The sequence below is a fragment of the Oryzias latipes genome, chromosome 9 (assembly GCF_053564925.1).
Source record: "Oryzias latipes strain Hd-rR chromosome 9, Olatipes_Hd-rR_3.1".
Classification (NCBI taxonomy): Eukaryota; Metazoa; Chordata; class Actinopteri; order Beloniformes; family Adrianichthyidae; genus Oryzias; species Oryzias latipes.
The window spans coordinates 29,176,017-29,189,597 of NC_136245.1; the positions used below are offsets into that span (position 1 = coordinate 29,176,017).

The window sequence follows — 13,581 nt, forward strand, 5'->3', positions numbered from 1 at the left end:
CACTGGTTCTGTACAAAGTATTATTGGATAAGATTTAAGAAAGAAAAATATACATTTTCATTACTGACAGTTATGTGGCTACAATACATCAAATACAGCTCAAAAGCAAAATAAATAAATTACAAGCAGATACACAACTGTTTTTCAAGATACCATGTATACATTTTATAAAATAAAAAATGCATTCAAAGCAAATAAATCTAATGTACAACTTTTTTGGGTATATTTCCACAGCAGTATCTAAATTGTGTTGATTTTTAAGGATCCTATTCCACCCTTTCCTATATATCCTCTTTATATATCCTCTTCTTGAGATGTTAGGAATCAGTTTTGATATAAACTTTGTCCCTGGAGAATATCTTTATTGCCTCCTCAATTTCAGAAAGCCTGCAGTCAAGATGAGCCCGACGTGAGCGAGTACTCAGGTTGTCTGCTTTCAGAGGGAGTGAGTTTAATTCCATCACCAGGGTGCGATGAGCTGAGGAGGAAAAAGTATAATTAACCAAGGAACTATAAAGTCTCACACTATACGTGGTGTATTAAGTATCAAAATCAACTAAAGGTGAAGGTAAATACATACTATCTTTCAGAGATTTCAGTGTTTCCTGCCTTTCACTGTCCTGCATTAAGGTGTGACCAGGTGGGATTGTAGGATCGGGTGTGTTTCTTTTTCTCTCCTCCTCCTCTTTGCGCCACTGTGCTTTCCTTTCCTCAAGGCTGTAAGTGCAATGTTCAAAACGAAACATACTTTTAAGTTATTAATTAGATTATCAAAACTTTTTCCATCTCAGAGGGGATCGTGGATAAGTTAAAGCCTGTTAAGAAGGTCAATTTTCTTGTTGGAATACTTACTACTGCGGGACCTGTCCTTTGACTGCGCTGGGCACAGGTTTATCTCTGAGGTCTGTCAGTGACTGAGAACGGCGAGTCACAGTTTTTCCTGCGGCTCTGGCATTGTGTCTGATGAAGTTTATTGCCTGACCTTGCACCTTAGAAAGGGACAAAGAAAAGATCGAAGACATGGATCCAACACACCAGAGAGCTTTTTTCTTATAAAATGTGTTTTGAATGTTTATTTCTTCAGTTTTAAAAACAAACTTGAGGCTTTTCAAAAAAGTAGGCTTTAAATCTTATTTCCAATAATAGTTATTCCCATTAAAGGGCCTATACCATGCAAAATCATTTTTTTTAGAATTATAATGTTAATTCCTCACAAAAAAAAAAAACCCAAAGCGGTATTTTGCTCTGTTCAAGCATTTCTGAGTACTCCTCTAATACTCTGTGTTCGGAGCACCAGCCTCTCGAAACCCACAAAAACAATTGGTCTCTCTTGAGCTGACACAGACCAGTGAGAACAGTCCCTTCCAGGAAGAATCTATGCTGCCACCTCCGGCCCCAAGCTAACACACCCACCCACCCACTTTCTCAGCGGAGCTAGCGGTGATCAGCTTTTATATGATATTTATATGTGATTTCCTTTTATATGCACATTATGCACATCCATCTTTGCAAAAGTTTGGAGGTTGTTTTTTTTTAATAAACAATTGCTGACACCGGTGGATGACGTAATGAAATGGGCTGCACCCACGAGGAGCAAAAGCCGGTGCCTCAGCGATCGGGTCGTCTTACTTCCGGGTTGGGAAGTAAAGCTCAGGGAAATAACTCATATTTGATTAAAAAATCATTCCATTGTCTGTTCCCAGTAATATTTTACCATATACATGGATGTTATTTAATATAAAGGCTTAACTATAGCACTCGCACATGTCCTCTAAAATGACCATTTCTGTCCAGAAATGTTGCCAAATGTGTTTATAAACTAAAATGTCACAGTAGAAAAAATAGGAATATTACATGTTTACAAAGTTACTCTTAATCTTTTACCTTCAAGTCCTGATCCTGCGCAGAGTTGCATGAATTTTTGAAAGCAAGTGAAGGTACTGATGGTGCAGCATAACTGCCATTAGAGTGGGCCTTGAGGAAGTTTTGACACTGTGGTTTTACCGTAGGTGTAGAACTCTACATGAGGGGAACAGATCGCACTTTCATGTAGAAAAGCTCAAAAGCGTTACATTCATGACAAATAAGAGTAGTCCTTGCCTCTAGCTGGGCCAGCACCCTGGAAGACACATGTTGGTATTTTGGAGCAGTCCACAAAGCTTTCACTGGAACAGGACGGGCCTGGGCTTTCTCAGCCTCCTGCTCTTTGCAGCGTTTCTGAATCTCCTTCAGCCGGCGTACGTTTTCTTTACCAAAGTCATGCACTCTCTGTTCTGCAGGGTCAAGCAACAAAAGTTAGCCAAATAATAGTTTTATCTTTTATTATTAGCCAAATTTACTACCATCCAGTTAAAAGTAGTGCACAAATATTGTTTTAGTTACCTTTGAGATTCTTATATTTACAACAAATCTGATAAATCTTAAAACAAGTTTAAAAAAGCACTGGTTTTGACTTAAATAGATGGAAAAAGCACAGCTGCGTTCCAATACACAGCTGTTTAAATACAATGAAATATCAATGGATTATAAAGCAGCTTCACTTACTCGGTTTTGGAGCAGGACTGACTGAGACGTTGTCTAGTTTCATCAGTTCTCCCACGACGCCTTTCCGACCCCGTTCCAGAATATGGGCTGCGTTGGGGCCAATGCGTGGACGGTGGTGGACTGCTGTACGAGAGCTATAGCAGCCTGGGAACACAACAGGATCAGGAGCAAAGGGGCCCAAGAAAAGGCCCAGAGTTCCAGCATGGTTCCCCTCTAAACGACCACGAGCTGAAAGAATCAAGTCAACAAGATGATGCCATTTTAATCCAAAATGAAGAAAATATAAAATGCTCAATATACATTTAGGAAAATGTTTTTTAATTAAGAAAAAAAAAGTGGCATTAAAAAAAACAGTTAACAGACAAATGCACATTACACCTGTATTTTTCTATGCTTGGGTGCTTCTAACCTGAAGCTGGTCGTTGGTAGTATTGAGGAAACAGTGAAGGGTCTGGGGGAATTGGGCCAGATATTGATGAAGGTCCTTCACACATCTAAAACAGAAGAAACTTCAAAAATATTACAACAAAAATAAATCTTTGTAAATGTTTTGCACACAAAGCATCATGGAAACTATACAACTCTCAGTCATGATGTAAAACAGATATTTCAAGAAAAAAACTTCATTTACTAGCTTTTTTTCCAACCTCATATTGACAAAATTAAAAAATATAAAACTTTATTTCATGAAGAACATACAAATCCAAAGCAAAGTTAGCATTAAATAAAATTGTAGAAATAAAATCAAGAGAAATGAGGGCATAAACCCAGATAAACCGATAAACAATTCAAGAGTTTCTTAACTCTTATAGAGGCCCACACAGAATATGACAACTTTTAAGAGAGGAAAAATAGGTGTGTTTTTAAAAGATTGGCATTAAATTAATCTAAAATAACAATATTTTTATTCTAATTATCATATAAATTATAATACAACCGAACTGAATGTTAAAGTGTGTTAATGTTGGAATTGTCTTCTTTGTTGAAAGCCACCTATATATAACATTCAAGATTTGTCTTTACCAAATTGGAATCATTTTTATTTTCAATATCATCTTTCATATAGAGCATCGATTATCTTGTATATTAAAGCTAAAAGGTTTTCTTGCTTTTGTTTGTTGCGCCCTTATCCTCACATATATTTCTGTTAAGTGAACAGCTATTGTTTATTAGCTGGTTCTAAAATACGCTACTTAGCTCGAACAAGAACTAATACAAACAAGCATGCAAGGAGAAATATAAAACACGCTTATCGGTAACGTTAATCAAAAATAAACCGCTCACTAAAATCAGTATACACTGTTTACCTTTTAAATGTCTCGTTAAAGGATTAGGGTTTTCTTCGATGACGCTCTGGTATCAACCACTTGTGGGGCTGTATAAGTCGTCACTATGGCAACGGAGCATGCGCACAAAGGTCGAACATCGAGGAAGAGGGCTGATACCCATAAAACCTTACTGTAAATGACAAATTCCGAAATTATAATGAAGATTCGCCTGCATATTATTTACAGTATAAAGAAGTAGTATTATAGCATGGATTTTGATTGGCCTGTTTTTTTGCTGATAGCTTTGGCAGGTGTATTTCTGTCGTGACTTGGTAACATATATTCCTTTCCCTGAGTTTCGTCTGTAAGGCAACGAGAAAACTCGATTTTACTGCTATACAGCATTCCACATGACATGTCAGGTCACCGTACTACGTGGCTCCGTACCACATCACAACTGACTAAATGTTTTTTTTTTCAGTAATTCTATCTTAAAATAAAATGTTGGTCTTCAGACAGACAGATAGATAGATAGATTCATAAAACACGAATACATATATATATATATATATATATATATATATATATATTCATTAAATATGTTTTGCTCAATGTCAATTGTACAAGGGCCCCGCCCTCGGTGAGGGTTTTACGACGCATGCGCAGTGGTGCCGCCTGTGCTTTCTCCTTCACCGTGTCCAGCTGCACATAACAGCGCTGCTAAAGTGTGCACAGTCCGTTGCTTTAAAGACAAAGGTAGGTCCACGCTTTGTCTGGAAGATTCTTTTATTTCTAAATCATCTCGTCCGTCTGCGCGCAGGACTTTCTAGTTGACAACAGTTTTTTTAAGGGTCGAGGCTGAAATGAGCCACTCAGACATTAGGGTGGGAGAACCGCAGCAACACAAACCAGATCCAGGCCTGCGGTGGCTGAAGTAGAACGTGAAGTTTAAACCTGTTTAGTCGCTCATTAACTCTCATCATGAATATATGCATGCTCCAACAAAAAGGTGAAAAAAATCCCAACGTGTCTTACTGGTTGATCAAACATCTGAACTATGTGACACAGGGGACTGGAGGTCTTAACTTTAAAATGTGGGGTTGAACGCTGCAGGCTGTTACCACCATTTGAAACCAGAGGTGGAGAGAATGCTCACAAAAACACACTGTCACTTGTGGGACTAGGGGGCGTGATGCCATGAATATTTTGAAATTTTTTTTTTTGGTCTGGAGCTGTGAGCACCTCATCAACCTGACACAGCGACTGTCTGTCAGTGAAGCTCTTGTTTATTTCAGGTTATCATGCTTATGATTTTATGTAATGGCAAGACAAACTATGCGTAAACACATGCTTACATGGAGAAGGCATCTTGTTATTGTACCCTCAGAACTTAAGGTGTAGTAAATAGAAGGTAAGTGCCACACATGTGCACTTTCTGTCTAATCTGATGCACCCAACCTAATCTCTGTCACACAAATACTTTTTCTTAAATTACTAGAAACCAACTTTAAACGCCCCTTTTCACCTTATCAGGACAGGAGGTTGAGTAACTGACTATTTAGTCTTATCTTTTCAGCAGAAAGTCCCCCCCCCCTTGTTTGTTGAACACAATTAGAATACAAATTCATAATTTTTCAAATCATTTTCGCTTTGAACTTGTAAGAAACGAAGAGACGTCGTTTGAAACAATACGTGATCAGAGTCCACAGATTGACTGTTCGGGACGGTCTGTCAGTCTGTGAGCGCGTCTTTCACCTTTGAGCTCAGGGCTCCGCGCCGGTTGTGAAAGTACAACCCTGAGTGTGTTAGTGTGTTACCAAAGTGGATGAACAATGCAGAAAAACAGAGCTGTTTGGGTTTTATAGGGGTAGAAATAGGTTGATCTTGGAGAAGGGCACATGTTGACAGCCAGGTCATGTGTTTTAGTGTCAGGTTCTGCAGAGCTAAGTTTAGAGTCTGCACTCACTTGAAGAGAAAGAGTCAGAAGTGGACCGCGTGGAAAGAGGGGAGACAAGATGTCAGTTGAAATGACAAAGACTTAGCCGGAGATGCGCTCGCTCAGCAGAAAATTCAGGTCATCTGGCAGCACTTAAGTCACAGAGAGCATCAAAGGGATGGCAGGGATTTTTGACATGTGACGTGTGAAAATAATGAAAAGCTTTAGAATGCTGACCCCCACTAAAAGATGGATACCAAACACACTTTACCCAAAACTGTAAATACAAAATAACCACAAAAATAAAAGATTATGGACAAAAATATCAATTAAAGCTCAGTTTTCAAGTGTACAGAATGATGTAAAACTTCTTTTATGGATCACAGAGAAAATAATTTTCACATGACCAAAACACAATTGGCATCATCAGTGAATGCAAATGTTGAAAGTCTTCGTTTTAAATCTGCTGTGTGTTTCATATATTACATTTTTAATGAAGAAAAACTTATTATTGAAGACCCACTCTTACAAAAATCACATTTTTGGTGTTTTTAAATTGTTCTTGTTGCATTTTTATCATGATGGAGGGCATATGTAAAGAAAAGTATGCTGAAATTGCATTTCTGAGTTTTTCTTCATTCTAATTGTGAATAAACGGCAAACCGAAAGCCTTCTGCTCTGCTCCATTCCAATGCATCTACTTACAGACAAATAGATCCATGTACGTCTTGGTTTTCCTCATCCAAGCTCAAAATTGTACAGCTGGATGGCGCCTATATTGGTCGCCATTTTTGTTGCGTCTGTAATGTTAAATTGGGGGCGTGAGACGCTTTAAGCTAGCGGGAGAGAGAGTGTAAACAACCGGCATAATCATGATTAAAAGCCCACTGGGAAGGCTCTGAAAATAAATCAAAATATAATCAGAGGGGATCTTTAACACGGGAGCTGTCCCCAGCAACAGGAAATAACGCCCGCTCTTTGGATTACTGTAACTGTTAGACTATTTGTCGATGGTTGGAGTGGAACTTTGAGTGAAAATTTGAGCATTCAATAAAACTGGATCCCATTTGAAGGGAAGTAAATGTTGCTCTCTGGATAATGTTTAAGACATCCAGCTGCAGATTTATGACAACCGTAATCCATAAATAAACCTTAGGTTATTTATTTACTTATAGTCCTTTCTGCTGCACTACTTTAGGAAATAAAAGTCAGAATAAAACACAAAACCTGTTGGTATTCTTGTGAAATTTCCACAATCAAACTGCAGAACCTCTCTCCAAAACATTCCTGTTGCGCCTGTTTGCTCCTCCATCGTCTGAAGAGACATGGCAGAGACAGAGGAGTTTGTGGAGCTTCAGGACAAGAATGGAGCAGGCCAGCAGGCTGAGTGCAAAGATGTTTGTGAGATGAGTCGGCACCACACGCCCAAAAGCCCCGGTGAGTGATGCATGTAGAGTCAGGCAAGTTCCCATCCGTGACTGATGGAGATCCAGAATGCATGGTTTGTCCGCTTTAGCCAGTCCCAGCATTTGAAGGTCTGCAATGGCTCCATCCTCGGTTTGCTGGCTGATGGCCGATGTTCTGCTCAAATGCTGTAGTTCATAGAAATGGGCAGCATGAGCTGAGAAGAGTCGGGACACAAGTCTGGAGGTAAATATTTGACTAGATGTAAGTTTTAAGTGACGTCAGGATGTTTATTGTGCTGCGTCAAAATTAAACGGGCAAATCCGCGTTGAATAATTCATCATAAGGTCGTGCATGCAGGCTAACTCAGGGGACAGCGATGGCCGTGTGAAACTGTGTGGTGCAGTGCAGCTGTGTGCACTGCTGACCGGACAATCCCGATTACTGCTTATGTTAGCTCTGCTGCAGCGCCTGTGGTCACATTTTTTTCCCCATGCATCTTTTGCATCTGAGCCTTTTTCCTTAAAAAAAATGTTCATGAGCTTAACAACCATGGCTGCTTTTATGGACTCTTGCCAGGGAATCGGCATGGAGGACAAGCTCACTTCCTGTGTGCTGCTGTAGTACAGTGAAGTGTGCTGATTTTATCAAAGTAAACATTTGTTTTTCCATGAAGTTTGTCTTGTGTGCTTAAAAGGCTACTTGATTTATACTCCACTTTTTCACTTTTGTATTTGATCACTTAATCAATTGTTTAATGTCTATGATGTAATGATGGTTGCTGATTGTCCTCAGTTTTAGGACTGGGTGTCACTTCTTTACTCCCCAATTCAACACAGTTCAGACAAATAAGGTTGTTTTTTATTGCCAACTTTTATTTTTTTATTAAATACGTTTTCACATAACTTGTTGCTTGAACTGAAAAACAGTTACGCTTATAAAAACAAATAAAAAATCTTTTAATGAAAAACAAATGGGAAAACAGTTTAAAAAATACAAGAAAACTCTATAAAAGAAAAGTGATTCATAAATGTGATGAAGAACTCACAATATTCTTATCATATAGAAATTGCTACGGAGTATTAGGGCCACCTTAAAAACAAATAAATAAATAAATGAAATTTAAAACAAAAGAATAAAATCGTAAAACTTTGAGGGGAAAAAAAGGTAAATTTATGAGCAGAAAGTCTTCAAATTATGATAAATTTAACGAAAAGCATATTGTAAAATGTTGAAAAAAGTCAAAATATTACCAGAATATAATTGTAAATTTATTAAATAAAAGTCGTAATTTGACAAAGAGAGTCAGTTTTTGCTTATAATTTCACAACCTTCTTTTTTTATTCTTCGTGGCTCTGATAGTCCGTCGTAAAAACTAGTTTTGACTTATTAAAAGTGTTTTCCAGTATCAGAAGAGCTGGAGTTTGTGTTGAGCTGTTGTGTGGACTCTTGTTTTTCAGGTACAATGGCTGTTCCTCCTGCATACTCAGACTTGGGAAAGTCTGCCAAAGACATCTTCAACAAAGGCTTTGGTGAGTGTTCATGAGAACAGGATGTATTAAAGAACACGACTGTTTGTTCTGCAGCAACTTTGCACCAGGATGTTGCTATTTATTATTGTGTCCTGCTGCAGTTCTGCACCGCAAGGACCAGAGTCTTTATTTCTTTTTTACTGCGCCTTTCAGCAGAAAGTTCCACCACACCACATACTCAAAAAATCACCAAAATTTGCACGCACCTAGTACTGGGGGAAAATGAATTTTGGGCGTAGTGAATGAGCCCTTCAAAAAATAGTGACATCATAGCAGGAGAAACCATCAAAGAAATGACAAAACAAAACACATGTTGGGGATATCTAAATGAAGTTTTAAAATTATTATGGGATGGATCCTACATGGGAAAACAAAAATTTTGTTCGAATGATCTTCAAGCTAAACATAAAAAATGACATTTGGTGGGGGTGATTAACAAAAAACCTCAGTTGCTAAGGAAATCCAAAAATTTACTTTTGCAAATTCTTCTATAAATCACACAGATCTATTTATCATCCCCACGCGACCAAAAAATGAAATGGTTGCTATGGAGACAAACAGAAAAGTGTTTTTCTTCTTTTTAAAAAACAAATTTGTGACATAAATATCTGACCAGGGTAGCAGGGGCAAAGGGGGGAGAGTGAGGGGCCTGTGGCAAGGCAGGGAAGGGTAGTGTCCGCAGGCCACACCGCTTGTAGCTTTAATTATTATTAATTTTTAGTAAGGATATATATATGTATGTATGTGTGTATGTGTATTAAAAAGTAAAAGTTAAACTTTTTCTGTAGTTTTATTTTATTCTACTCTTTTTGATCCCAGGTTATGGAGTTTTAAAGCTCGACATAAAGACCAAGTCTCAGAGTGGCGTAGTAAGTACAGCTGGTCTCTGAAAGATATAAAAGTTCAGTTGTTCAATTGTTTCTGTGTGAAGATAAACACTTGTGTGTAAGCTCTGGGTTCTTCTCCATAACTTCCTCTGTCTTTTCTCTCATCTGCTTCTTCTTTGGATTCTTCCTTCAGATGGTAAGATAGAGAGAAAATGTCTTTTTCCTTTTTCCAGACACTCCATGTCGGTAACTTGCACAACCTCCCTGCAGTTTCCCTTTTTTTGCAGCTTTAGTCTGTATGACACCAGCAGTCTGCTTTTGTCCGTAACCCTTGTGCTATCCTAGGCACTTTAACGTTGGGAGTTGGGTCATCTAGACCCACTAGACAGTGCACTGAACTTTTTTTCTTCAATGATTTGTGATCTTCACTGGTTTCCATGGATTACATGAAATCTTTCCACCTTTATCCACCTTTGTCATGGTAGGGAGAACACGTCAATGTAAGGGTGGGGTCATCTAAGATAGCACAAGGGTTAAGGACACTCCCACCACACTCCCCCACACAATCCAAGTTTTTCTTCCCAGTTTACTTTTGGAACAGTTTAAAGCTAAAAAAACCCAGCTAGTTTCTTCTTCCTTCGTTTCTCTGGATCTGTATTTGTCTCTTCTACCTTTTTGTGTCTTTGCTTGATTGTTTGGGCCCTTTTTCCGGCCCTCCCAAGCTCACTTTCTCAGCTTCGCCCTCCTTACCCAATCCGTCTTTGCTCCTCAGGAGTTCGCCACTTCCGGCTCCAACAACACGGACACGGGGAAGTCTGGAGGCCACCTGGAGACCAAGTACAAGCTGAACGAGCTGGGCCTTAGCTTCAACCAGAAATGGAACACCGATAACACGCTCACCACAGAGATCACCATGGAGGACCAGGTGAAGACACACGCTGGAAGTACTGTGATACATGGGAATATTTCACACTTTATTAGCTAAACTGAATGCAGGTTTGGGTTCCCCGTCTCTCTGCAGCTGGCGAAGGGCTTGAAGCTTGGTCTCGACTCGTCATTTGTGCCAAACACCGGGTGAGAAGACTCCTCGCCGTCCCAAACTCCAGGCGCTTTCTTGAAACTCCGTGACTTCATAGTATAACATAATTGCTTTTCGATTCCTTAGCAAGAAGAGTGCCAAACTGAAGACCGGTTACAAGCGGGAATATATGAACCTGGGCTGCGACCTGGACTTTGACATGGCTGGCCCGACCGTCCACGCCGCCGCCGTGCTGGGCTACGAGGGTTGGCTGGCCGGGTACCAGCTGGCTTTTGACACCGCTAAGTCTAAGCTTGCTCAAAACAATTTTGCCCTTGGATACAAAGCTGGCGACTTCCAGCTTCACACCCATGTGTGAGTCTTGAAATCCCAATGCAGGAAAAGAGAAAAATGTGGCTTATTTAAAACATTTGTGTCTAGATTCGGTTTCCATTCATCTCCCAGTGTTTTGTGCTGTATTTCAGAAATGATGGCACAGAGTTCGGAGGCTCCATTTACCAAAAAGTGAACAATAGCTTGGAGACGGCGGTTCACCTGGCGTGGACGGCGGGCAGCAACAACACGCGCTTTGGTATTGGAGCCAAATATCAGCTGGATAAAGATGCCAGCCTTTCTGTAAGATCCTGATCACTTTAATTGTCAATCAATGCGTTCTTAAAGGGACTTCCAACTTTTGCTACAGAAAAGCTTGTCTGAAGAAGAAAAATGTGTCAGATTTCACGGAAAACAGCCTGATCTTATATTTGCCAAATTTACTAGGATTTGTCTTTTTGGATATTTTTATTTTTTTAATTTCTTTTTACCCTGTCTTATTTCATCTAGTTTACTTTAGAGGGACCTGCTCAAATATAGGCAACAAATGCAGATTACTCAGAAGTTTGAGCTCAAATCGTTTTTTATGGAAACATTCTCGTCATTTTCAATTAGTCTCTTTTTTTATATTCGTTTTTTTATTCTCTTTATTTTATTTATTTATTGCCATTAAAGACTTGTGTCGTGACCCTATTATTTCAAACAACACTCATCCTGAAGCCACCAGGAAGATTTTTTTTTGGTTCCAAAATTGTCTTGAACCATTTATTACAATTTAATTGGCTATTTTTATTTTTCCTATTAGGACAGATTTATTGGTCTTAGCCCCTTAAATCCAGATAAACAACTTTATCTTTACAGTAATTTCTTCTGCCCTTAGCCAAAAGTACTGATATAGCCCACTCAGCAAACACATTCTTTCATTTGTAAAAAGATTATATTTTCTCACAAGGTTGCAGATACAAGATAAAAGCTTTTACGATCACCGCATCAACAGAACAATAAATAATAGATTAACATTTGATGCTAAAATAATTCCTATCATAATGCAATTACAATCATTATTTATACACACTTTTCTTAAAAGTTGCATAAAACATATTGTTTTTATTATATTTTATTTAGTCTTAAGGTGTATTCTAAAGCAAGAAAATATAAAGTTGGAAATACTAAAACAAGTACTTTAGTTTAAAAAAAAAAATTATATTCAAAAAAATCCATTTAAGGACAATAAGCAGTTAAAATTATGTTAAGTTTCTATGCATGAATTGTTTTTTCAGTTCAACAAAAGGCTTGAAAAACAGAATTAATTTAGAGATAATTGTTTTAATTATGTTAAAAAATACTTGTAAAAATATTTAACATAATAAATATATATAACATAATGCATTATATATTTAAAAAAAATATTTTTAGCAAACACAAAAAAATAGTTAATTTGGGTCCATTTGGATGTATTTTCTTTCTTTAAAAGAGTCTTCTTCTATATTCTCTCATTAACATTTTTTACAGGTTTAGATTTCTAATTTCCTCAATGTCAAAGGTGAAATGTTCATAATGAAGCTGCTGTTTGTGTTCTCAGACTAAGGTAAACAACGCCTGCCTTGTTGGAGTTGGATACACGCACACTCTTAGGCCAGGTGAGCTATCGTATATCTGCCTTTATTCCTGAAGGCCGTGTCACTCAGCCACTATGTACATTTTGCTCATGTTCCACGTATGAAGTTTCAGTCTTTCGTAAAACATGCGTGATACACATAATTCATAAGTGTTCATGCGTTCGTCATTTGTCCATGTGCGCAGATGGCTGTTGAGGGTTTTGGCCGACGAGTCTTTACGTGAATTCGATTTTGAGCTGTTCAAAATTTTGGGTTGTTTGAGAATTCCCCGGTTAACACGTATTTTACGTACCATAGTTTATATCCAATATTACATAAATCTTACGCAATTGTCCCCAATTTGTTTGAGATGCATAAGCAAATTTGTGGCTTTCCAAGATCATTAGATCGCACATATCCCGTTAAAGTTATGTCATTGATGCACGAATCAGTAATGAATTGCATGTAAACAGTGCAGCATTGACGCGCAGTTCATGTTCTACGGTGAGTGATGCGTTCTTTGCGTGGTTTATTCCTACTTCCGTAGTTTCAAGGTGGTTCATTCTATGAAAATGTCACACAAAGACTCACTTTTTCCAGGTTTATCCGTGTATGATCAATTTTCACCTGTGCAATATGCGCACAATGTGGCTGTGTGACAAGGCTTGCAGAGGATGCTGACTCTGATATCTTGCAGGAGTGAAGCTCACCCTCTCTGCCATGATTGATGGGAAGAACGTAAATGGCGGCGGACACAAAGTGGGATTGGGTTTTGAGCTGGAGGCATAAAATTCAGGAGAACAGATGAGAGGAAAGCGGCGCAGGGAGAGGAGGAGGATCCCACACAGATATGCAGACACACTCTCTTCAGCCTTAACCTGAAACCCAAAGCAGCCTGGAAGACCTTACAGTACTGTAATCCACTCCGACTCATGTCTGGGATAGAAAATAAAATCTTTTAAATATATTTTACCAGAGTACAATTCCTCTCTAATAATGTGCTGCTTTAAAAAAACCTTCAGGATCTCACTTGCGTGCTCTCTGAAATGTTTTAAAGTCTCGTTTAGTTTATGTGGTCAGTCTGAGTTCAAGAAGTTTTGTTATGCAGTGTTTCTTTTGCA

At 38.5% G+C, this 13,581-nt stretch overlaps 2 protein-coding genes across 7 annotated transcripts; one reads left to right on the top strand and one right to left on the bottom strand.

Moving 5' to 3' along the window:
* Window positions 1-6: 6 nt before the first annotated feature.
* On the bottom strand, window positions 7-4,034 carry enkd1 (enkurin domain containing 1). 4 transcript variants are annotated; one of them, XM_023958270.2, is made up of 8 exons: window positions 3,852-4,034; window positions 2,954-3,038; window positions 2,545-2,772; window positions 2,101-2,273; window positions 1,885-2,019; window positions 853-989; window positions 581-717; window positions 7-478 (listed from the first exon to the last, which is right to left on the bottom strand). In XM_023958270.2, exons 2-8 carry the CDS (start codon window positions 3,036-3,038, stop codon window positions 318-320), a joined length of 1,056 nt encoding a protein of 351 aa, XP_023814038.1. In that variant the 5' UTR covers window positions 3,852-4,034; the 3' UTR covers window positions 7-317. The 4 variants fall into 4 exon arrangements, with proteins under 4 accessions (XP_023814038.1, XP_078809369.1, XP_023814039.1 ...); XM_078953243.1 differs by having other exon boundaries at window positions 581-747; XM_023958271.2 differs by having other exon boundaries at window positions 2,954-3,053; window positions 3,852-3,985.
* A 395-nt stretch (window positions 4,035-4,429) lies between these two features.
* vdac3 (voltage-dependent anion channel 3) lies at window positions 4,430-13,427 on the top strand. Of its 3 annotated transcripts, none has more exons than XM_004072166.5 (10): window positions 4,455-4,568; window positions 7,016-7,185; window positions 8,613-8,684; window positions 9,504-9,553; window positions 10,284-10,436; window positions 10,533-10,585; window positions 10,677-10,904; window positions 11,015-11,165; window positions 12,445-12,502; window positions 13,158-13,427. In XM_004072166.5, the coding sequence occupies exons 2-10, from the start codon at window positions 7,074-7,076 to the stop codon at window positions 13,247-13,249; spliced, it is 969 nt and encodes a 322-aa protein (XP_004072214.1). In that variant the 5' UTR covers window positions 4,455-4,568; window positions 7,016-7,073; the 3' UTR covers window positions 13,250-13,427. The 3 variants fall into 3 exon arrangements, with proteins under 3 accessions (XP_011477191.1, XP_004072214.1, XP_011477190.1); XM_011478888.4 differs by having other exon boundaries at window positions 4,471-4,568; window positions 7,070-7,185; XM_011478889.4 differs by lacking the exon at window positions 7,016-7,185 and having other exon boundaries at window positions 4,430-4,568.
* The last annotated feature ends 154 nt before the right edge of the window (window positions 13,428-13,581 follow it).

Bases quoted from the DNA above. Each gene is read 5' to 3' on its own strand.
- vdac3 (XM_004072166.5), top strand. From the start codon at position 7,074: ATGGCAGAGACAGAGGAGTTTGTGGAGCTTCAGGACAAGAATGGAGCA. The intron at 7,186-8,612 runs GTGAGTGATGCA...CTTGTTTTTCAG, and splicing joins CCACACGCCCAAAAGCCCCG to GTACAATGGCTGTTCCTCCT. The intron at 10,905-11,014 runs GTGAGTCTTGAA...GCTGTATTTCAG, and splicing joins TTCCAGCTTCACACCCATGT to AAATGATGGCACAGAGTTCG.
- enkd1 (XM_078953243.1), bottom strand. From the start codon at position 3,038: ATGTGTGAAGGACCTTCATCAATATCTGGCCCAATTCCCCCAGACCCT. The intron at 748-852 runs GTAAGTATTCCA...ATAACTTAAAAG, and splicing joins AAAGGACAGGTCCCGCAGTA to TATGTTTCGTTTTGAACATT. The intron at 479-580 runs GTATGTATTTAC...TTTCCTCCTCAG, and splicing joins ACTGAAATCTCTGAAAGATA to CTCATCGCACCCTGGTGATG.